Below are 24,210 nucleotides of genomic sequence, written 5' to 3'. Positions count from 1 at the left end.
GCTTCCTCCAAGGCATCTCTATCTCCTAGCTGGCCTCAAAACAAGAGTGCAAATAATAAAATAGGGATTTACAAACACGCTGCGTAAAAATAACACCCTCCTTTATTATACACACGCCGGAAAAGCTTTTCCAGCGTGTAAATAATTTTAGGGGGCTTGCAGACACACTGCGTGCAAAAAACGGCTGTTTTTATTATATACACGCTGGAAAAGCTTTTCCGGCGTGTATATAATGAAAATGGCGTTATTTGCACGCCGCGCGTATTTAAGTTGCTTTTTATTATATAAACGCTGCGTGTCTATAATCACTTCGAAACAAGATAGCTTGCTTACTTACACATCTACAGAAGTATCAACAGAAACCACTTGACACAGCAACTAACTTAACACAGAACCAATTCAAAAATTGGCGTTGGATGCCTTGAGAACGCACTGCTATGGTAGGGGTCTTTTACGCAACTCCAGCAAGCTGTGATTAACTGAAAAATACGAAATAGGAAAGAGATTAAAGTCTTTCTTATGTCATTAGTTTACAAGTGCAACAGGTTAAGTCTACCTTGAGCAATGTAAATGAAAGCTGAAGCAAAAGTAATGTTAGCTGGTAAAACACATCAATAATCGAAGCTAGACAAGATGAATTCACACCTAAAGATAACAGCCTCAATCAATTTGGGCTGAGAAACACCTATAGTTCAAAATAACATTTGCGTGCGAGGTAAACAGACGGAGAGAGAGAGAGAGAGAGAACGAGATGTGTATGTGTGTGTGCTGGACGGGAGGGGGTGGGGGAGGGAGACTGGCGTAACGAGATATCGAAAGGCCCCTTCCTCTCTCAGGTTATTATTATAGTTGTCTTTGATAAAAGATTCCTGTTGTGTTCAAACTGAAGCTATCAAACTGTCTTTTATTACAAATATTTTTAATAATTTACCGAACTAATCTTTTTTGCGTTTTCCCTTGAAATACGCGACCCCAGGCAGAGAATGGAGGGAAGGACATTTTTTCATGGTCAGTTGTGGTTTCCTTTTCCTGTTAGGAACAGATCTCAGCCCAACAGGCCAACAGGCTCCAACAAGCTCCACGTGACCGTTTTTGCCGCGCATTGCAGAGCGTCAGATTTGATTCGAGTTAGAAGAACGTTTGCAATTTGGCACAAAACGCTGTTTCTAGTTGCAGTTTTGATAATACTAAAAGGTGAGTGTTGTGTTTCTTTCAAAATATTAAGTGTTTTCTGGACTGAGAAAGGTTATCAACGAAATCGAGTGGAAAATTGTGGAATAATGGCTTGGTTAGCCCTGCTGTGGGTTAGACTGCTCGCATTTACCAGTTTCAAGTCATGAAATTTAAAGCTGGGCTAGGTTTTGTTTAGCCTGCAGCTTCTAATTTTGACCTTCCTATGCATAAATGTTTTCTGTAAAGCAAAGATTAACTACAAAAGACAATTTTTACATGCTGTGGTTCTGTTTACAGTTCCAAAATGGATGGACTTCATGACCTGTTCGCACAAACCATCAAAAGAGCTTTGCCAAGGCTCACTGATGCAGATGATGACATCAACAATATTGTTGACAATTTGGTTAACACTGTGGGCATCAACACTCTTGAATTGACTGTTCATGTCAGGGAGGAGGATTTTACCAACATTGTGCTTCCTGTTGAGGCACGAATCCTCAAAGCTGCCTTCGCAGTCCTCAATGTCACAGGTAATGGAACGGTTTAGACTGAGGAACTAAGTTTACTCTCCTTTATTTCATACTGACAGTCGTCAAAAGCCAGAGAACTTACGTCAGATTTCTTACCTTTCAGGAAGGGATCGTCAGGATGATGACAATGGTGGTGCTGACAGGGTCAATCGAGATCTGAATGCGGAAGCCAATGCCAATGCCGGAGATGCCCAAGGAAGACGACCTAGAAGAAGAAACCACAACTTCGTCATTGATTGGAGGGATATTTATAATATTGATGACAAGATCAAAACAAGACTACAGCGGGGGAAAAAGATCAGGAAAAAACAAAGAAAAAGTTTAGTATCAAGAATTGTGACCCAAGTGCGAAATAGAGTTCCACATGCAACAAGACAAACCTTTGTGGACGTAATGGAAGATATGAAGGCAAAGTACGAGGGTTCTTTCAAGCATGAGTTGGCAAATGGAGCAGTAGGAAAAACAAGCATAACAGCATCTATGCAAAGCAAGTTTGACAATGATAGAAGGCCCCCACCAAGAACAAAAACAGAAACTGAAGCGCCAAATATCAAAGCCGCATATGGCTGTAGAAAATGGAGAGTATCTCGCTTACCAGATGGAGAGACGCCAGACACACAAGAGGAAAAAAGAATGGAGCTAGTTCGTATTTTTACCACAGAAAGACCAAGAGCTTGGAACTGGGAAAATATCAACAATCTTATTGATGACACATATGCAACTCAGCGCATGGAAATCAACAGACAAGCTGAACTGATAGAGAAGGACAAGAAAGCACGCGCCAAAGCTAAGAGACTAGGAAAAGAATATGAAAGCGTTGTTAATGGCGATGACCCTGCTTACACTACAGCCAGCCTAAGAGATAGATGGCCATTTTTATTTACTGCAAATGGTATGAAACATCATTTTGATTTTTTAACTTCCAACCACATGGATGCTCAAATTGCTAATTTTGTTGAAGAAAAGCTAGATGATATGCTAGAGTTTTTAATGGAAAAAAAAGGAGCAAGAACAAAAAAATAAACAGAAGAATGAAAGCAGCATTAATGGAAGAAAATGCTGATTCAAAGTCATGCAAAATTACAGGGATGGTACTAATGACAGCAAACTTCTTTAAGGAAGCAAAGGAATCTTTAATCAAGCTAATTGAGGTGTGTAAATATTTCCTATTTTCTTTGGTTGAAAAGTACTTTTGAATGGGCAGACGATTAATATTTGATCTTTACTTACAGAAAACAACTCTGGAAGAAGATGTGGCGACAGCATTAGGTGGATCCATTCCGCCAACACCACTTCTTGTTGTGGCTGGTGAGTCAAATTTATTCCTGAACCTGATGAAAAATAGGAAATAAGAATTAACATTCATTAATTTATACATTAGTATTTTCTGATGTGAACCGCTATCCTCATGTTTGTCTTTTTTGTAGGAGACTGCATTTTTAAGCCACATCGTCTATTCATGTGTATGGATGGCACAGTTTGTGGTTGCCCCTTGTCTCTACTTGATGGTGTTTGTATGCTATTTGCTGCTTACTATGTTTTCAATCTTCAATATGATGCTAAAGCTCAAATTACTCTGGAGTTTCTGCAAAGGTATGTAGTTCTTTTATTTTACTGCCTGAGACATCTCCATCATTCGTTTTTCATCACAGCCTAAAATATCTTCTTTTTCCTCAGATGTGTTATGGGAATCAATCCGGAGAAGGGAAACAAGAGGCCAGGAAAAGTTGACACTCTCAGAGAAGGTGGGCGGTATTCCTCCACCAGGGAGCACCAGGCTCTTAGCAGCATGAGCCTGTCTCTAGAAGAATTCCTTGCAGAGAAAGGTTCTGATGTAGGAACTGAAGACAGTGAAGAGCTTTAGAAATAATTCTTCAGGGTTTATTGAGTAATTAACTTTTTGAAGTAGGTAATTATGGCTTTTGAGTAGTTACTGATCACAGTGGACAGCTTTTGGAATATTTCATTGAGTAATCACTTTTTTTTAGAATATGAATTTCTTATATAATTTATGATTGTACCTAAAGCTTTTTTGTAGACTGATCTCAGAGATCAGCTTTAGAAATATTTAATTATAGTAATTATACTGAGACTAGATCAACTCAAAAGAAGACATTAAGAATCAACTCTTTGTAATAGGCAAACATTTTTCTTATTTAATTTACCATTGTCAATATGGCTTTTGTTCAGACACTAACATTTTCTGTTATATAAACACAATTCAATAAACTGATTTCATAACAGAGTAGTACTGATTATTTTTCAGCCATTCTCTCCCGACTGAACCCTGAAAATATATTTGAGCGGAGATTTGACTGATGAATTGAAATCGGAACCCAAGAAGTACCAATGGTTTCAAACAGTTATCAAAGTGACTCCCAAACATCACTTACAAGATAATGAGTAACACAAAAGTGCCCCTTTCCTTTCATTATCAAAATTCAAGGTTTCAAATTTTTACACTTCAAAGCAATAAATTTGGCTATGAAATCAATACTAAATTTAGTCTGTGAAGCTGAAGTTCCAAACAAAAGGCTGTTTCGATTGATTGCGGCAACCACACTGCCATGTGCTCTCAATGGTTCCACAGACTATGTAGAAGTCAAACTCAGAAAAGGTAAAAACAAAAACAATATTTAAAAATTATAAGATCATACAAGACCAATTTTTATTCATTATAGTCCAATGAAAAACAAAAACTACATGGTAGAATTTGAATCACTCTCCCTGCTCATAATAGTAGCATGTTTAACTTTGGTTTAGACCTCAAACTACTAAAAATGTAAATGGAAAACCCTCTCAACAAACTGATCCAACTGGCTGTCAAGAAGTCAATTATTCATCAATCATAGTAAAACAATCTACATGATCTTTCCGCACCCAGCCAGAGATGTGAAGCCAAACTAAATATCAAAATTGCTGGGGGAAAAATTAATCAGGTTGAGAGTGTCAACTGTTTTGGGCCGAGTTATCAATCAGATATTAAGATGGGAGCATCATATCAAGTATGTTACAAAGAAGATACTATCACCAAGCGGAGTCTTGTATAGGCTCAGAGATATACTCTCTAGAGAAGATCTGAAGTCTACTCTGGCCTAATCTTATCAAACTTAGCTTACATGAGCTTGATCTGGGACACAAAAACAAACACTTGACTAAATCCCTTATAACAACTCCAAAAGAGAATAATCAGAACAAATTTTTGAGACTTTTCCTTAACTTATCACAACAGAGAAAAGAAATAGCCAACTACACTTTACATCAAAATTACAGATTCAAATGCCAACAGACAAGGCTATAATTACATAATTCCATAGACATAATCAGAAAAAAAGTTCAAAAAGTGTTGAAGTTGTTGTAATTTTTCAAATCCTTTTCAAATTCCGTATCCACAAGCATAAACCAAACAAAAACATTTCAAACAGATTGTTTTTACAGAACAACACAAAATGCAGCGCTCTGATTTCGGTTGGCCTGCTGCTTACAAATGCACTTTGAAATTCTTAGAAAAATATGTTTATGACAGATTTTAAACATACTAGAAGGCTTCCTTTCTTAAAAACAAACTTAATCTCGTATAAATTTATAGAAAGACAGAAAATACTTCACTGTAGCTGCATATCAGGAAACATAAAAATAAGCTCAGCTGCAGTAAATTTAATGAAAGTCTATACAAGTGAAGGGGTGTCAGTTCAGAAGGAACAACAACCGAGGAACACAACCCAAAAAACCAACAAGATTGACAAAATATGTGGCTCTAGGCTGTACTTAATGGCAATTCAGACCTAAGAGATGTTCAAATACGAAAAAAAAAATCTACTTGCATTTAGAGACAAATCTATAAAAGACCTCACTCACATGGAGACTACCAAGACACATCTCTTCACTAGACATCAACCACATAAATTCAGAATCGATGATCCATGCAGTCTGGATGGAAAGGATGAGCCCACGTAAGTTGGTGAGTTGGTGAAGAAACAGCAACCACACCAAAGCAGAGGTCCTGAAATAAAGACAGCACAATAATAATGAAAATATAGGAAACTTTTAAATAAGTTGTGCTGGAGGTTTTAACCTACTCAGGGTTAGCGTTGATTCTTCACTTACAAAAACAGCGTGTGGTAGAATGCAGAGACGAGTGCACCCATGAACAGTCAGAAACAAAAATGAGAAGCGAGCATCCCATCACCTTTGAAGAATCAGGCCTCAACATGCGCTCCACTGGTCTGGAAGTCTGGAACACGATTAACACACATTTGACAACTCACTTAAAAAGCAAAGGAATCTCAACACTTATCTGAGCTAAGACAGCATAAACCGTCAGTCACACGACAATACATAAACGTGAGGTGAAACATCTGACATTAAATAAATTGTGAAGCTTGGTGGCAGACTTAAATGAAAAATAAATCCTGAATTCTATGACAACATTCAATTGATAAACACTACAAAATCTACTTTTTCATTCCACCATAGATAATGTAAACGCTCAAACAATAACAATACTTTTTCAACTATGCAAAAAGTGACCTCTTACCTGTAGAAAGTGTCGTCTTGCCGAGTATCTCCAAACAGTCGTTGCATGTAGAACCATCAGCCACTTTTGCTGCTTCTCCACACAGCTCAATCAACACTGAATCCACCTCGAATCCTTAAACAACAAAGCAGTATATTAGGGAACAGAAAAGATTTGAGCAAAACATTCTGCAGCAAGCTTGCTCAACTACGAAGATGGGGTTATGTCCCTCACAATCACAAAGCATATCAAGGAAGCAGAGTGAAAGCAAAGTGACACAAAGAAACGAGGGCACGGCACGCATTAATGATCAATCAAAGGTTCAAGCAGAGGATCGCACATGAATAAAATGGCTTAAAGAACGGAGAAATAAAAATGTAAACCACTTCTCAGTGTCGCGGCTTCACACAGCTTGGCTGCGTTCGAATCTTCCCTCTGGCCCCGTTTGGTTTACCAGGCGCGCGCTCGAGGGGGCGCCAGCGGGCGATGTTGTCCATTGTACCGTGACAAAGTTCAATGCTTCCCCTTTCAGACGGCCCACTTGGCTTTTCGAAAACGAACCATCGCTGCAGGGGGCGAAGAGGGATAACTTCGGTCGTCTGCGAAAATCAACAATAACAGTGGACTCCACCTCCCGATGGATTTTTCATATCTCACAAGTCTGGGATGAGAAATTTTAAGGGCACGTCGCACGGTGAACCTGAAAACAAACAACCGGCAGACGACGCGAAAGATTTTATGCCGATCTGCAAAGGCAATTTTTACCGTCTTAGTTTTCGTCTTGCGTTTTTATTTCTTGCTTTGTGTTTCGAGTTAGTCGTTTCATATGGATCATACACTTTTCCTGATGTTTTTAAAGCACCGATAAGTCCACAAGTTGAACATGAAGTGCTACAGGTTAACCCCAGAACTGTCATTGCCATGGCCAGATTTGTTGGTAATGTATACTTGAGGGCAAGCTGTTATCGACGAACAGAGAATTCTCATCGGATTGGTCAAACATGTCACTGCCCAACTGAAATAATAACACATATCATGATCGCCATATGCCATAAGACTTTCAAAAGAATGAGAGTAACTTCTTCACTTGCATGAACGGTTTATTTTGTTGAGTTCTTTTAATATCGGACTTGTTGCATTGCATGAAATATTCAGTAAATTTAAGATACATTCCATAGGTTTAATTCATAAAGCTTTAAAAATACGATATATTTTGTGACTTCTTTTCCGTGTTTTTTTTATATATTTCATCAAAATTTGAGATTTGTTCGTGTAAGTCTTTTAGGATATCTACATCTTGAAAGTACTAACTGCATCGTGAAATCAAGAAATATTCCTTGTCAATATTCTTTGTACATCTATGAAATGCACCATGGAATTTAAAGAACACTTTGTAAACGCTGTTTACAACATATTTTATTATAAAAACAAAATTTGTGTCGTTATTCTACAGATTATTTTCTGTTTTTATGAGGAATGTTTCTTGAAATTATGACAACATTTCATCAAACAAATTTTACGAAATGTTTTGTGTCTAAATATTTCGTAATTTCACAAAAATTTCTAACAGTGTACACCAACTTGAAACAGGATGCAATGAATGTGGATGCTATATTAATAATTTATATTCTTTACTTTTGTCTATCTGTGTCAAAACCTTATTCTGGGCGATGTGGACAAATATTCAACGACCTCGTTGTTAAATTTTGTGTAATTTAATACTTTGCTAGAATTCTATTATGAAACTAGTCTTGTTTTCGTTTGAATCTTTCGCGCGCTATCGTCACTTGTCGTCAACTCCTGTGATCCCTACGGAGGTTAACGAAGCGGCGTGCTGCCAACTGTGCGGATGTACCTTCGCCGCCTGCATCACTGCTGTGCACCGAAGTTAAAAGTTGCTCTTTTATCGTTTTGCGTTTTGAGTTATATTGGACTTCCATGTATACATAAATGTTTAATTGTTTAAAAAATTTCAGTATTCAATATCGAACAAAAGATTTTATGTTGGTAATGAATGCACATGCAAAGTTTCAAGTTACCCGGGAAGCTGTGCACCGCTGATATTGCAATTCTCACGATCTTCCAGTTGTTGTCCCGTCGGTTAGCCGAGCCTGTGTCAGTTCTTGTTTTTGGTTCTGCTTTATTATTTGCCTTTCAAAGTTGTTTTTTTTTTCTTACTGGTTTTGTCGTGGAGAGAAAAAAAATGGAGTCAACCGGAAATCGTGAGCTGGTGGCGCATATTGCGTCTTTGTATGTTGTGTCTCTCGAGAGTGGGGCACAACAAAAAGTTTGTTGTGAGTGCGTGGCGCGTCTTCTGAAGAGGAATCATAGAATTCCGTTGTGGCTTCGGCCAGCCCTCCCGGGAGCTGTGTACCATATAGATGCACTTGCGGAGGATGCTGATCTGGACTCATATGTATGCTGTCTATGTCGGGAACCTTGTTATGTAAGTATCCGTAAATTTAGGAATAATGCCTCTTTTGAAAATTTACATGATTTCGATTACAAATGGGAATGTTTTTTTTCGTATTTGTTGATTTAGTACGACCTGACACAACTCAAATCTGATACAACCGTGCCAAGGCCCCGTAGTGTGCCTGGCAGTATGTGTACTGCTGGTAGTAATACTACCGTATTTGCCGAGGTAGAGGGGGCCGCCGCTGCTACTGGAGATCCTCGTCTATGCATGATCCCTTGTGTCGAGCTTGTGGACATCCTGGAGGAGGACTGGGATTGCGAGTATGAGGGTGATCTTCGGAATCTTCTGTGATGAATTGGATTATTTTTATTTTGTATTCACGTCAACATTAAGTTTTTTGTATGTTGTTTTTGTTTACTGATCAATTTCTCATTTATAATTAAATGTTTATCCTTGTGTGAATACAATACCCATAGAATGAGGCCGTTTCTAAAATTCATTCGCATTCCCTGATTACCTTTACTATAATCACTATACTCTGTTTTACCGGGTTTTCACGTAGGGTAAAGTGCCGAACATGGATCAGGGTACCAAACATGGATCATTTCTGTTTGGGCTGCAATAACTCAAGAACGAATCGTGCGATTTTGAATTTTGAAAGCTTCCCGCGTAGCTTGACACCTTGGCTGTTTGATGCCAAGTCCACAAGGCGGTGTTTGGTTGATCGATCTCACATTGAACGCCATGCCGAACAAGTTACACTGTTCCGTGGGTTTCCCCGACATGCAATCAGCAGAGAAGAGAATGGAGACATTCAAACGTTGGCCAAAAGACATAAAAATCATACCACAAGCCCTTGCTGAAAACGGCTTCTTTTACACAGGAGTAAAGGATGCAGTCATGTGCTTCCACTGTGGAACAGGGTTGGGAAAGTGGAAAGAGAGCGACGATGTCGCCTTTGAGCATGCGACATACTCACCTTACTGTGGATTTTTAGTGCGACTACTAGGCAAAGAGTACGTGCAGAAAGTCCAAACACAACTGCAAACCATTGAAAATGTCCCAGTACACTTTCAAAATGTCATCAAACCACACCTTTCTCAGCCAAGTACTACTCAGGGGCACTGCAAAGCCCACGACAAAATCATATGTAAAATCTGTTTTGAAAGGGGGGTCGACGTAGTCGTCCTCCCGTGTGCTCACCTGTTCACTTGTACACTGTGTTTACCATCAATGAACAACTGTGGGGTGTGCCGAGCCCCTATCAGGTACACCTTGCGAGTGTATGTGTAACCTCATGTAATCAACATGTAACGTTTCAAAATGTATTCCATTTGAAAATATCATATAACCTTTCATTTGAAACAATTTTGTATCGTGTATGTAACCATTGAAAAAATGCCATGTAACCTTTGTAAAAGCTTTGATAGCAATTGTGGTCCTGTACCTTGTTATTGCGCTGAAGACTCTCTGTCTAGCTCATAATGTGATGTGTACAGGCATTTATACTGGCATCACATTATGATTTTAGCAAAGTAGAATCTTCAGTGCAATAATCATAGGTAGATGGGACCTCAATTTCTTTCAACGCTTTAAGCGGCTTTTACTATCGTTTTGAAAATCACAAGATGAACGCTTGCACCGCGGCGCACGGCCAGGTCACGCGACACTTAAATTCAAAACGAAACACAAAGAAAACCCTAACCTCCGAACCCAACGTCCAGCAGACGGCCAACGACTATCGGCCCTCCAGGAGCGCTATCTGCACCCGAGCCGCGTCAGCCAATGACAGGCCAGGTCTCCAAGACTGCCAACCCCGCCGCGCAAAGCGCACGATTCGAAGCAGCCTCCCTATCCGCAGAACGGCCGCGCTGTCAACAAACAAGCAGACGACGAGCCGAAAGCGAAAGGAGAAACTACATCGCGAGTCTTTGGACAGCGATTTCATCACTGGACCAACGCGCCTCGCCAGGATTCGAACCAGCGCCAGACGACAAGCCGGTAAGGTAAAAAATCAATTGTGGGTCACATTTTTTGAAAATTCCAAATTAAGGCCTTTAATTTTGACCTGGTGACAAAAGTGCACGTGCGGCCTTTTACTATGGTCCTTGGACTAAGTTTTGAAGCATAGTAGCCCCGTCTATCATCCTTGTTTACTAAGCTTTGGCTGTTTTAAAAATAGTCTGTTTTGGCCCACAATTGATTTTTGGAACCAGTTGTGGGTCAGCATTGTAGAAAGCTCAAATTTGGATATGATTTGCTTAAATGCGGAAGGAATTCACTTTTGAATTTATTTTTTGGAATCGTGAAAACTGCAGGATCTGTAGCACAATGAATCAATTGTGGGTCATATCAATTGTGGGCCATTTCGTCTTTTTGCTTGTAAATTGACCACTTTTGAAAGATATTTTCTTATTTTCATTAATGAAAGGTCCCTGGTTCTCAATAAACCAAGCAGGCACGTTTTTCACTCAAAGAGGAAAAATACATAATCAGGCTTATTTCACTGTGAGACAGATGTGAGTTAAACGTCCTGGATTAGAGACGAGACTTTTATAGTGCATATTCTAGGGCCGCCTGTGTGGTAGACAATCCAACACTACACCCTTTCATCCTGAGGTATTGCTACAGTTTATAATCTATTTCAGTCAGAATATTTAGTCTCTAGGGATTGATTTGACTCGTTTTAACAGGGCCGGACTGGCCTCGAGTGCCTAGCCTGCAGTTAGAGAGCGTTCCCCTTCCGGGCGCTATGTAAGCCCCGCAATGCCCCCCCCCCCTCCCCAACAAAAAAAAGCCTTATGGCAGACTGGAAGAAAGAGCTAGCGTCGTCATTCGGGGCTGTAGCCTAAGCTTAACAACCTTCGTATCGTAGTACTAAATGTGACAGAGCAGAAAAATAGAATTTACTGTGATACATCAGTCATTCAGAAGCGCAGAAAACAAAAAAAATATAAGAAAAACTACCGTAAAATTCGTCGAAAATAATGGGTCGGACATGGTAGCGAACGCTACTTTGCCATCACCCGCGCACCATGGCATTGAATGATTTTGGCTGTACTATGGTAAATTTATGTTCCCTGACCTATTATGAACCTAAATCAGCAAGGGCGTCCCATTTTACCTCGTAATAGCTTCACGGTGGCAATTTGAAAAACGCACGATTTTTCGCCTCGTTGGATGGGCGCTTTTTTCACGACTTTTTGAAGGGCCTGTCTTTGAAGCCTGATAGGAGCTGTCACAGTCGTCGCTCGGACAAAAACGCTATTTGGGGAGACAAAGAAAGATAGGAGGAAGGTCTACCGCGAAATTCGAATCGATTCAATCTCCGTCGGGTCTGCGGTGACCCGTCGAAAAAAATGACCCACAATTGATTCGTGACCCACAATTGATTTTTGGCCCGCCCTTCTATTCAAAAAATAGGGGGAGGGCCTATGCATTTGCCTTTGTGTCTGTGTGTTGTTGTTGTTGTTGTAGTTGTTGTTGTTGTTGTTGGCATCTGTGTACAAGGAAGGAGTTGAGCTAGAGTAACCAGATTTGGAGGGTACTTCAGGAGTACCGTCCAAACAAATAATCCGGTGGTGCAAATCCCGTCCGGGTCGCACAAGGGCTGCTGCAGGTGCATCATGGTTTACATGAGCGGGAGGGGGATTTCCGCCATTATTGGTGCTAGCAGGGCACATAGGGGTATTTTTGGAATCGGGGCGACGAGACAAGATGAATGGACCTGGTCCCGACCCCATCGGCCGCTTTTACGAGTTGGCCAGATCAGGATCTTCAAAAAAGGGGGTCGACCGACTAAAAAAAATTATTGCAGATTTCGATTGGTCTCAGCAAGACCTTTTCAACGAGGGGTCGGAAAGGGGGTCCAGGAGCCCGACTTCGTCTATTAGTCACATCAGGATCTTGAAAAAAGGGGGTCGACCGACTGAAAATTTTTACTTAAGTTTTGGATAGGTCTTGGCAAGACCTCTTCAACGAGGGGTCGGAAGGGGGGTCCAGGAGCCCGGCTTCATGAGTTATGGGGAAAAGTGCGACGGACTCGTTTTGCGCTCCTGCTGTGCCTCTATTTCAAGGAGTTGCAGAAGCATGGCAAATATGGGTATTTTCGGAATGAGGGCGAAGAGACAAATGTAATGGGCATATTCTAAAGACAGTTGGAGTAAAAAGTGTAAGGACTATTGCATATTGTGAATAGAAGGGCGGGCCTAAGTCACGATGGTACATCGATAACTGTGCTTTACCCGCTCACGGGGTGTGTGATGCGAGCGGGCCGAAGGCCCGGGCCTTCGACTGGCCAAGTTGGGCCTGATGCGAGGGCCGAAGGCCCGAGAAAAGGCCGCCGGCAGGCCAAGCTGGGCCGGCCCCCTGTCGAACCGAGTTGCCGGCGCAGCGAAGCGGAGCTGGCGACTCGGTTCGACGGAAGGGCGGGCCCTTGCGAGTCTCTGAGACAGCAGCCGACTGAGTCTCGCCTCGGTCTCGAACCTGCGCCTCCGGACGGCGCCCCAGCAGTTCCAGCCCCGCACACTAAATTCTTATGGACTTTTTTATGCATAGTTATGCATGCACAGATACGTCCATATGTTATGTATAAAATTATGCATCACTGTGTACATTTTATGCAGGAAGGTGCATAAAATGTACACAATGATGCATAATTTTATTCATACCTTATGGACGTTTCTGCGCATGCATAACTATGCATAAATTATGCGTCATTATGCATTTAAAAAGTCCATAAGAATTTAGTGTGCGTGGATGACGGATGCATCAGGAAATCAACGCGCTTCGCTCCAGGTTCGATCCCACGCCCCCGGACGACCCGGGACGCCACCAGGAAGGCCGAGGTTCCACGGACTGCACGTCGAACTCTGCGAGAATGGACACCGTTGCCTGACTCCTCAAACCCACAGCGTGGACATCAGATTCCAAACAAAAGCTAAGTTTTCTGTCTAATCTTTTGCTGCCTTGCAGTAAAACTTAATTTTGAATTTAAACTTTAATCTAGTGTTGCCTTGCCTTCCACTAACCTCCTAATTACAGCCTGGTTAATCACCAGCCCAGCCTGTCAACACACCCAACGGTTCCCTTTTAAATTCGACCCGAACTTGTGTCAGTAAATCACTCAGTCTTTCAATTTTAACCTAATCTTCTCCAACGTTTAACGCTCCCACTAATTTGGAAAGCCTCCAGTAACCAGTCTTGCAAAGACTTGCTCAATTCCGATTCACAAGTTCAAACTGCTAAAACTAAAGCTTCTCCGTCTAAATTCCAGTCGTTCCCACCCAAAGTGAACCATCTTGTAACGACAAAAGCCTTTCACCAGTACGAACTGTTCTAGGCCAGCTGCTTCAATTCGACCATCGTCCATGGCTCTCCGAGACTCTACGCCAGAAGTTCTGCGGTTACTCAAGCCTTCCCTCGCCCGCTCACCATGCAGCCAGCTGCCACTTCAAGCTCTACGCAACGACCAACTGTCATCCTACCAGCTGCGTCCTGTGAACTTCGACCAGTCAACTTCCCATATAGTAGGTCTCTGTATTCGAGTGCTGCTAACCCCAACTTATCCTACTACGTCCATACCATTCGATGTTTGACTTCAAATGCTCGTAGTAGGTCTCTGTAATCGAGTGCTGCTAACCCCAACTTATCCTACTACGTCCATACCATTGGATGTTTGACTTCAAATGCTCGTAGTTGGAGAGCATATGTCCCTGAGGATTCACAATCTCCTGCCATCGCTATGAATGCTATGATTGTCGCATTTATAATGAATAAAGTACAGGATATGAGAATCCAATCAATGTTCCAAATTTTTTACTGGATTTGTTGAAGCCAACAGCAGGAGACGTTGACCAGGTCGCTGATCTAGTTGACGTTATGCATGAGAACTGCGCTGTTTGGCATAGTTTGTGCTACAAAACCATCAGTGACAGCAGTTCGAGTATGTTGTCTTGGGACAATCTCGGAAGTTACATTTAGGGTATTCCAAACGCTAGGTAGACCAATCCAACGCCCGTGAACTTTTCGAAATGTGTGCGTTTAGTGGGTAATGGCCCTCCCTAACATCAGAAACAAACCCCATGTCGATATCTGCGCTCGTTTGGGCACAGGAGTCAGAAGAAACGAAACTACCCCGAAACGTGAGAATCGCTCATCTGAATTTTTTCATGAAAATTTGTTAGGCACGAAGTAGCCTTATAGTATCCCCCAGGATTCAGCCTCGCTGGGATTTGATCGCGTGGCCCCTTATGCAAGTCGAAACCTCTCTATAGGATTTTAATGAGATTTTGCAGACTGGTAGAATTCTGAGACGTGATTTTAATTCTGGAATATGGTTGAAATCTTAGCGATAAATTTTGAGAAAATTGCCGTCAAAATCACTCTTTCCATAGCAAAGCTCGACTCGTCAACGAAAAGAAAAGAGAGAGGGGGGAGCCGAGCCAAACCCAACGTTACGTTGTGAATGAGAACTAAAACACAGAATTGAAGAAAACATGACTAGAGAACCGCCTTTTGAAACCCATAACAGGGTTGCCACAAAAATGAAATTTTCATTTTCCCTGACTTTTTCCTGACTTCCAGACCCCTTTTCCCTGTTTTTCCCTGACCTTTTTGGGCCCCTTTTTAAGCAGTCGGGTATAATAAATGATGAATTTTACGGATGAAATAGGTGTCTAGAGGTGTCTAGTCCGTTTTTCCCGACTCCATTTCATTTTCCCTGACTTTTCCCTGACTTCCCTGACCGTTTTCAAAATAACTAACTTACGATAAGGTACGATAAGTACATGGAAATACGAGGGAAAGATGCAGCTTTTGCCTATTTTTGATGGTACTCAAATTTCGTGAAGCGACCACAGGCAAACGGTTTGACCTCCTACTTTGGCGATTTGGAATTCTCCTTTTAAACTGATTATCTTCCTCTGTTAGGCGTGCTGTTGAGTTATCTTCACTCAAACCCAGTGAAAATCGAAGTGTCCGGAATTACCCCGTGTCCGGAATAACCCCACTCTCCCTTACCATGATAAAAAACATAAGATAAGCGGCCCTGGGAAGAAAAAAATAGAAATTTATTTTGGTTAGAAGTTATTTACACAGGCTAGGCCTTGAACTTACAGGCTACTTACATGGGCAAGTACGGTGTGGGCACGAACAACAGCATGCCGACAATGAGAAAAAATGCAGACGACATACCACGTAATACAATTCTGTACACAAAAATGAGGAGATGCACAGGTTAGGATTTCACATACACACACACACACGAACAGGTAAGCAGTTTAAAAGTGAACAATTCATACCGCCATGGAAGTCCGTTGATGGATTCAGCTGGCATGTTTCCTTCTGCTCTTAAATGTGAGCAACCGGACACAAAATCCACGAATTCTATCGTGCGTGTCCGTCCGTCGTCCGTCACGTCGTCCACGGTCACTGCCACAGAGCATAAAAACGTTCCCGGCACTGTCCACTGCCGGGTAAAGGACTCGAAAACGTTCTCTCGCGAACTGAGTCTGGAGCAGCCGACGCCAAAGAAATTGATCAAATCTTGTAAATAATACAAAACCCTGTCTAAAAACAGAAAGTTTTGCTCAAAAATCATCAGGGTTTTTAAATATAGCTAGTTTTGAGCGTCTACTGGCGTGGCGTCGTCTGCCGTCTGCTGGTCTCAGTTCGTAAAATTGTCATACTTTCGTACCCGGATTCGGATTGACATTGCTATCACCGAGTTTGCCAGCCAGACGACCGGCCGGTGGGTGACGACACTGTACTGTCACTGTGCTCAATTCTCATCTCAGTGTAGAGGCCAGGCCGAGTTGCTTGCTGTCCTGTCCAATCCAATCAGTATAATAACTAGCAGACTTCTGAAGACGCACAATGAACTCCAACAGGAATATGTCGTAAGTTTTAGAGGAGCCTGACTGGCATAGAGACTTGTCTTGAATCACTCTAATGCAAAACGCCTCTGCCAGAGGAGAAACCCCGGCGCGGCCGGATCAACTTCCACCCTCATCTGGGGCCGCCGCGCCCGCGCTGAACCACACACATGAAACTGAAATTACTGCGCTGGCCTTGGTCGGGGCAGTTTCAGCGGGATGCCTCGCAGGGATATTCATTGCACCGGCGGCGGTGTCACTGCCAGCGTTAGGCCTGACGGCCATTGGTGGTAAGTCGGCACACTGGGAAACAGAATCGAATAATGTCACAGGCAGTTACTAATTCTGCATTATTATGTCTTTTTTCAGCTATAGTAACAGCAGCCATTGGTAAGTTAACTAGAATTCACTCAGACGTACTTACTTGTGAAAAGGTGACAGGTGAATAGGTTTCACACCAACCATGAGAGAATGGCTTTGTTCACTTCATGCACCAACTCTTGACCTAGTGATCCGAGTTTCAGTAAGTTGTGATGCAGACACAGACACATTCGGTGACAGGACAGGGCCGATTGGGCCGATGCACTCGGTCGACGAGGGTTTGGTACTGGAAACTGACATTCGCATTCGAAGGCAAAGCTCAGCGCGCTCTATCTGCTCGTGGTGGGCGCTATTGGAACTACTCCAGAGGTCCGTGGCGACTATTATAACCCCAACACAATTTTCACTTTCTTATTTCGCTTTGTCACTTTAAAATCACTCTCCAGTACAAATATCTAAGTCACCGGTATTGTGAAAATGCCTTTCACTTAACCCAGTTTTAGGCTCTTTGCGTTCATAGACCACCACAGGTCCTGAAGCGAATCTGAAATCTCGGTCGCGACTGCGCAGACCATGGCGTGCTACTTTCTGGACTTGGAGTTCTTCGAGTTTCTCGAAGCGCGGTATCCACGCCATCCGCTTTTCAAAAACTACCGGTTCAAGTTTGTACCCCCGGGCGCCGGTAAGTGATTTCGTGTGCGCTTCGATTTGAGTTGAAACATCTACTATTAGAATCGCCTTATGTCCCCACTTCCTCTCCTCATATCCTTTCCCTTCTCTGTCTTTTCCTTTACCATCATTACCTCCCTACGCTTAGTCCAAAGAGTCCAATGTTTACCTTGTAAGCGGTGTTGCTTGGGCATCAAAACTCCAAAGAATTTTCGGTCAGCAGTGGTCCATCCAATGGGGCATGAACACTTCGTTCCAGACTGACGCTGACGCTTTAGACGATTAATTTTTGTACAACTGGCAGTCATATTGCACCGACCAGTACCACCTCCAAAAAAGGGGAGGACTTCAGCATTTACTGAAATTTCCTCTCTCCTTTTTTTCTGTGTTCGCAGACTGACAAGTGGTCATGGACGTGGTACAGGAAGGGCCAGGGGAGCCGCTAACTACGGAAGCCACTTTTTCGTATGTGCCAGTGGAACTTGTGATAAATCAGACGCGACGCTTCAGTCACATTTGCGTTTCGTGCTACCAAAACCTCATTGAAGGCCAACGAGGAAATAATGTTCTTGCAAGAAAGCCTGTTTTTGAAAAGGCAACCATTTTGGTTTCCCACGTGCAAAGACATCGCTGCTCTACGTGCGCTAAAAGCCTATTCATCGAGCAGTCATTGCCGAGCACTGTGATGAACCTCACAACTTTGGATTAGGTACGTACGTGATGTGTCTGCTCGTATGCTGATCTCTTGCTTGCTTCCTTCATAACATATTTCATGAGCGTTCAGACATTAATTTGTTGACTTCGTTTTTCAGCATTCGAAAAGATCGCCATGAATTCGGCGGCAAGCGCAGTCAGAGGAACGTAGTTTCAAATAAAAGTCGGAAAGAAAAACCATTCTGCCCATGCTGTCGGTTTTTTTGTACGATGACTTGTAGAAATAAAATCATTACAGTACCCCACGAATTTTTTCATTGGTTTCCTACAGCAGTTCAGCAACACTGACGTCCGTCCGCCACTTACGTTTCACAATGCAGTTGTATTTTTTTAAAAAAAGGAAAGTACACTGAAATGGTGCTTCGACACTCCTTTCTTTTTTCAATCCCTCATACCATCGAACCTTATGCCCCCTACAATTCCAAAATGGAACATTCTTGCAACAGTATGTGGTCTTGTACGTCGCCTAGTGCTTTCGCTTGCATAATATCAATGTTTTCCTTGGGTTTGGACACTAGAGCATTGCGATTCCATTCATTCCGTATGAGAGATGGTCTACATACGTATCAATTATACCCTGACTTTTGATTCATATGCAAACCATCTATCATTCGTCACGACCGTTGCACGTCGCAACCATCTTCTTGACCCCTTGCATGACTACTTAGTTTCTTCTTGTACGCTTGCGGGGAAGTCGCTTCATGCAGAGCTCCATGGACGTTATCAGAGTTTTGAGCACTTTTGACCCTAAAATATTGTGTATTTGGTTCCCTCGTGCAGAACTAGCAATGCAGTTCGACGAGGCAAGTGCACTGAGGAACGTGCTGGACAACTCGGACGCCGATTCCATCTCGTCTGCAGACACTGTACTCTGGAACGCAGAGGATCAAGGTGATTTCATAATTTTGTCACACATTAATATCGTGGGGTTCCTCATTAACTCAGAAGCGGCTTACATTTTTATTTCAGCCGTAAGGGAATTTGTGGATGACCTGGAATCCATCCTTTCGGAATCAATGAAGGAAGAGGCTGAAACGCAGTCTCCACTGTGCAGCAATGATGACTGTCGCCTGGAGCTTAGCGTGCACGAAGCAGATCGTAAGTACCACTTCGACAATTGTAACAATAAGACACTTTTCGGAAAATATTACTACACATGAGACATTCTTTTTTTCCTCCAGGCATTTTTGGTCACCCCGTGGTTCAAATTGATGACGCACTATCCACAACCATTCAGGAGCTGAAGAATGTCGTGGACGGTATTATTACTTTTCACTAAAAAGCCATTCTAATTTTGTTTCTTACCGCATGTACCTAACGTAACCTCACGTCGTCGATTTTGCAGATGTCTCCAATGATATCACGTGGCTTGTCCGCGACTGCGCAGATGATGATACTCCACTGCAGCTGCGCCTCACGACATTATGCAAGGACATTATTCTTTTAGCAGGGAGTTGGCGCTGAGGGAAAATCCCTTGTGGAGTTTTATGAAGATGCTCGCGATAGTATTGCTGATGGACACTCACGAAATACAGACAATAATACCAATGTACCCCGGGAACACAACACCAGAGAAAAATTACGTTCACATACAAACACGCCATACACCTTACACACTCTGTACATAGCATTCGGCGTCTTAAAATCCATTCCAAGTCCTGACCTGTGGCGGTGCTCGTACTGACAAGGCGGGCGAGCGAGCTAAACGCTTCTGTGATGTAAGTTACACATTTCACCAACCAAGTGCATTTTGACTTCTAAGTGGAACTAATTTGCAATCGTGATTGCAGGCTATGTATGTGGAGATTCCAGTTGATGAAAATACCATGCCTGAGGATGGAACCTCAGAGGAGATTAGGGCTCTCCTCTTACAAGAATGGGAGAAGAATGAGCCCAATACAAACATGATTAATTTGAGACTCAACCTCACTGCCGTTCACAGGCGTTCTACCCGTACAAAAATAAATGCCTCTAGAGTGTCTCGAACCGAGACATTCTAGAGCCGTTCTGGAGACGATGTGGAGACGGCCTGGAGACGGAATCGGAGACACTGTCGAGACGCTTTGGAGACACCGCCGAGACACTGTGGAGACGTCGCGACTTTCTCGACACCGTCTCTATTCTGTCTCGAAAAGGAGACACTCTCGAGACGTTCTGGAGACACTTTAGGGAGACGATCTAGAGACAGTGCGGAGATACTGTAGAGACACGCGGCGGGAGCGCCGGGCGCCTCCCCCCTCCTCCCGTGCGACGGCGTGGAGACGGTTTGGAGACAGAACCGAGACAAAATCGACGCACCATGGAGACGGCGTGGAGACGCTTTGGAGACATTCTAGAGACACAATTGGCTCCCCTCCAAACGTAAACAGAAGCCGAGGCCGCGCCGCGCCGGGCGGATTCGACCCACAGACCGCCAGCATCACAACACGGATGACTGACACCGGAGCGCACTCGGCCAAAGTGACGCTCCTTAGAAGAGATCTACCGGCGCGCCGACATATGGTTCCGTGCAGCGGCAAGACTCTACGCGGCGACCGCTGTCACTTCACGAGAAGTTCATGCAGTGTTACTCATTTAGTAATGAGACGCGGTGCATTTCAATGAAAGGAACGTTCAGGGAACAGAGTATTGAAACATGGAAACGAACAAAGTGCTGATAACCAAGATGCTTCACGTAAAACGACAGTAAAGTGTACCGGACTTGCACCGGGGCAAACACGTCCATGCACGAGAGGGGAACAAACACCTTCCTCAAATTCAGGAAACGCAAGGCACCACGTGCTTCTCTGCAAAGCGGCACGCATCACCAAAATTGCATTAGACTGAGGTGCATGGACAGAATTGCCGATGGCTCACAAGCGACTCCATTCATAAATGTAGCAGTTTGTCACTTGCAGAAACGCATCACTCACGTTAACAGTGCAGGAGTCTGCCAGACTCTTTGCTACATGGCTGGACAGTCGGGTGCCGTACCCAGATGCCGCTGGTAAATGGCCTCTGCCATTGGTGTCTGGAGAAGAAGAGGCAGCATGCTCAGCGCCAGCGGCGACTCAATCAACAGGCCGCAGAGCACCACCCGATGCTCGCGGGACAACAACCCCAACCCGCGGTGCAACAAGCCGAGCTGGCGGTGCAACAACCCCAACCCGCGGGCCAGAACTTAAACCTCCAGCCGGGACCGCTGCTGCCACCTGGACAGCAACCATTTCAGTGGGTAATGATACCCGTTCCCACGCCACCACCCAGGATCGTCGAAAAGGTAGTAGTGCGCAAAGAGCGCACTGGCAAGCCTCGCTACTACTGTAACAAGTGCAACAGGAGGCACTCTGTGGCCGCTTGCGCCTTTTACCAGTGATGTGACAAGCAAATCTTCGGCGGGCAATAAAATGCTCGCCAGACTGCACCACTCATCGTGTACCGTCCTAAAGACTGACATTTTGTGTTTTTAAGCTTCGCTAGCAATAGCGGGCAAACTGACCCTTAGTACATTTCACCTCCCTTCGTTTTGTTAATTTTACTAAGTGTTCGTACAAATCAGCATTCTGAAGAATTTATTTTTTGGCGAGCGATAGCGAGCCCATGCCGTGTTTGGGGGTACCAAAAAGTGACTGGTCGTGCGTCTGTCTGTCTGTCTGTCTGTCTGTGTGTCCGTAACTCACTCACGTTTCTCAGCAACTACCGCACAAATAGTTTCAAAATTTCGCACAGGAAGGCTCCTAAATCTCCCCCAGGGGGAGTTTATCTTATATTCACGATTACTATTGTTTGAAATATTCAAAACATCTTTTTGAATTAGGTTCTTAGCGTGGTTAGGTTGGCAGTGGTAGGCAGCTCGTAGCAATTTTTCATACTTGCGGCCGCGACTCTCAAATACGGGACCTGGCAAAACATTGGCAAATAAAACAAACTAAAGAGCAGAAGGGCTTAGAAGTGAGTACGGTCATGGTTTTTCGATATTTTAGAATTTGATTGAAACCCCCTCCCCGGAGAGTCCAACTCCAGTGAAACACGGGAAAATGGAAAGTGAACAATTATTGGTTTCGTCAATCCGTCCACCCCTCCCTCCCGCTACAGGGGAAATGTTTTAGTAAAGTTAAATTGGGGGTTTAATTTTAAAATTCAAGAAAAAAAAAAAATTTTTTCTTTTTAACCTTTTAAAAAAAATTGTTTTTATTTTTTTTTTTAAAAAACTATTTTTTTAGTTTTTGCCTTTGGGGGCTCAATAACAGTTGAGAATATAAAAATTTTTAGAGCCCAAAAAAATTTGCAAAATTTTCCAAAAAAAAAGCCCTTTTTTTAACCTTGGCACTAATTTCTGGGAAAAGGCTTAATTCAATCTTTTTAAAAAAATTGGTAACTTAACCCCCTTAAAGAAAACCATATGATGAGTGTGTAGCGTATTCAAGGTTTGACATTGACATCAGATTCAATGAGACGATTCACTGACTTGGTCATACGATTTCATGAGACGATTCTTTTAACTTAATCATACATTGTCTGCGACAACTGGTAATTTGTGTTGGTCATGGTTTGAGTTGGCTTTTTTTTTAAATTTACTCAGAATGTTAGGTAAATACTTTTGCTAAACTGTTTCAAAGATTAAATAACACACCATGACTATCATTATCAATAAGATAAACTTGCGTTTAGCAATAAGTGGCCTCGACATTGGATTCTATGAAACAATTCATTGGATCTGACAGAAGGTCTTCTCCGTAAAGTAGTTGAAATCAGCCTGCCTGTAAATATGTCTCTTTTTAATTAATGCAGATAAATCAATATAGTTTAATCCACTAGTTTAAACTAAAAGGGAGAAAGGCTTTTTAGGTATTACTAATAACATTGCGTATTCATAAGTTCAGTAACAAGGAGATATCGAATGGTAATTGAAGTATTTGTGAATCGTATTAAGCAATTCAATGCTGGCTGTTAAATGTTACTCGACTGAGTAACAAGGTCAGGGTTCATGGCATGACACCATGAACAGGAAACGCTCTTAAAAAACCTAACAACTGAAGACCCATACTTTCAACTAGAATTACATACATGATTTAGGACCAAAATTTCCTCGGTGTTTCATTGCTTCCTGCAGTATTTGGTGTGCTGATCACAAAAATGACTTCCAATTTCATCCCAGACTTCCAAATATTTACCAATTTTGGACCAAAATTTTTACATCGAGTTTTACATATAGTTTCCTGCAGTTTTTGGGGTGCTGATCACGAAAATAACTTCCAATTTCATCTCAGACCTTTACTTTTCCAAATATTTACCAATTTCGGACCAAAATTTTTACATCGAGTTTTACATAGTTTCCTGGAGTTTTTGGTGTGCTGAGCACGAAAATGACTTCCAATTTCATCTCAGACCTTTACTTTTCCAAATATTTACCAATTTCGGACCAAAATTTTTACATCGAGTTTTACATAGTTTCCTGCAGTTTTTGGTGTGCTGATCACGAAAATGACTTCCAATTTCATCTCAGACCTTTACTTTTCCAAATATTGACCAATTTCGGACCAAAATTTTTACATCGAGTTTTACATAGTTTCCTGCAGTTTTTGGTGTGCTGATCACGAAAATGACTTCCAATTTCATCTCAGACCTTTACTTTTCCAAATATTCACCAATTTCGGACCAAAATTTTTACATCGAGTTTTACATAGTTTCCTGCAGTTTTTGGTGTGCTGATCACGAAAATGACTTCCAATTTCATCCCAGACCTTTACTTTCCCCAAAATTTACCAAACTTTTAAAATTGAGTTTCACATTGACCCTGTATTGGCCTTACTTTGCATATATTCTTCACCATCTTCTACAAGAATACGGACGCATCGCTCGCCTACTACGCGCCCAAACAAAACGGCGCGTACCCCTAGTCTAATACATGTATTAATCCTACCTTGCTTTTCGCTCGTGTAATCCTTGCTCGATGGTTGTTGCTTTGAAAACCTGACGGCTTCTAAACCTCACTTGCACAGCTTGAATAGCTGC

At 42.5% G+C, this 24,210-nt stretch overlaps 2 protein-coding genes and 1 long non-coding RNA gene across 3 annotated transcripts; 2 read left to right on the top strand and 1 right to left on the bottom strand.

Annotated features, from left to right (window-relative positions):
* Positions 1-1,072: 1,072 nt before the first annotated feature.
* LOC117653638 lies at positions 1,073-2,726 on the top strand. The gene is made up of 3 exons (XM_034399443.1): positions 1,073-1,194; positions 1,471-1,703; positions 1,807-2,726. Exons 2-3 carry the CDS (start codon positions 1,478-1,480, stop codon positions 2,724-2,726), a joined length of 1,146 nt encoding a protein of 381 aa, XP_034255334.1. The 5' UTR covers positions 1,073-1,194; positions 1,471-1,477.
* LOC117653702 lies at positions 2,664-3,809 on the top strand. The gene is made up of 4 exons (XM_034399547.1): positions 2,664-2,854; positions 2,936-3,011; positions 3,131-3,296; positions 3,381-3,809. Exons 1-4 carry the CDS (start codon positions 2,735-2,737, stop codon positions 3,565-3,567), a joined length of 549 nt encoding a protein of 182 aa, XP_034255438.1. The 5' UTR covers positions 2,664-2,734; the 3' UTR covers positions 3,568-3,809.
* Positions 3,810-4,784: 975 nt separating this feature from the next.
* LOC117653427 lies at positions 4,785-7,448 on the bottom strand. Its single transcript, XR_004588224.1, has 3 exons — positions 6,241-7,448; positions 5,811-5,937; positions 4,785-5,706 (listed from the first exon to the last, which is right to left on the bottom strand). It is a non-coding gene; the product is annotated as an uncharacterized LOC117653427 (long non-coding RNA).
* Between the last annotated feature and the right edge of the window lie 16,762 nt (positions 7,449-24,210).

The sequence above is a fragment of the Thrips palmi genome, unplaced genomic scaffold, assembly GCF_012932325.1.
Source record: "Thrips palmi isolate BJ-2018 unplaced genomic scaffold, TpBJ-2018v1 HiC_scaffold_8, whole genome shotgun sequence".
In the NCBI taxonomy this organism is placed as follows: Eukaryota; Metazoa; Arthropoda; class Insecta; order Thysanoptera; family Thripidae; genus Thrips; species Thrips palmi.
Note: the sequence above shows the minus strand (reverse complement) of the source record. Positions and strands in the feature narration are given on the sequence as shown.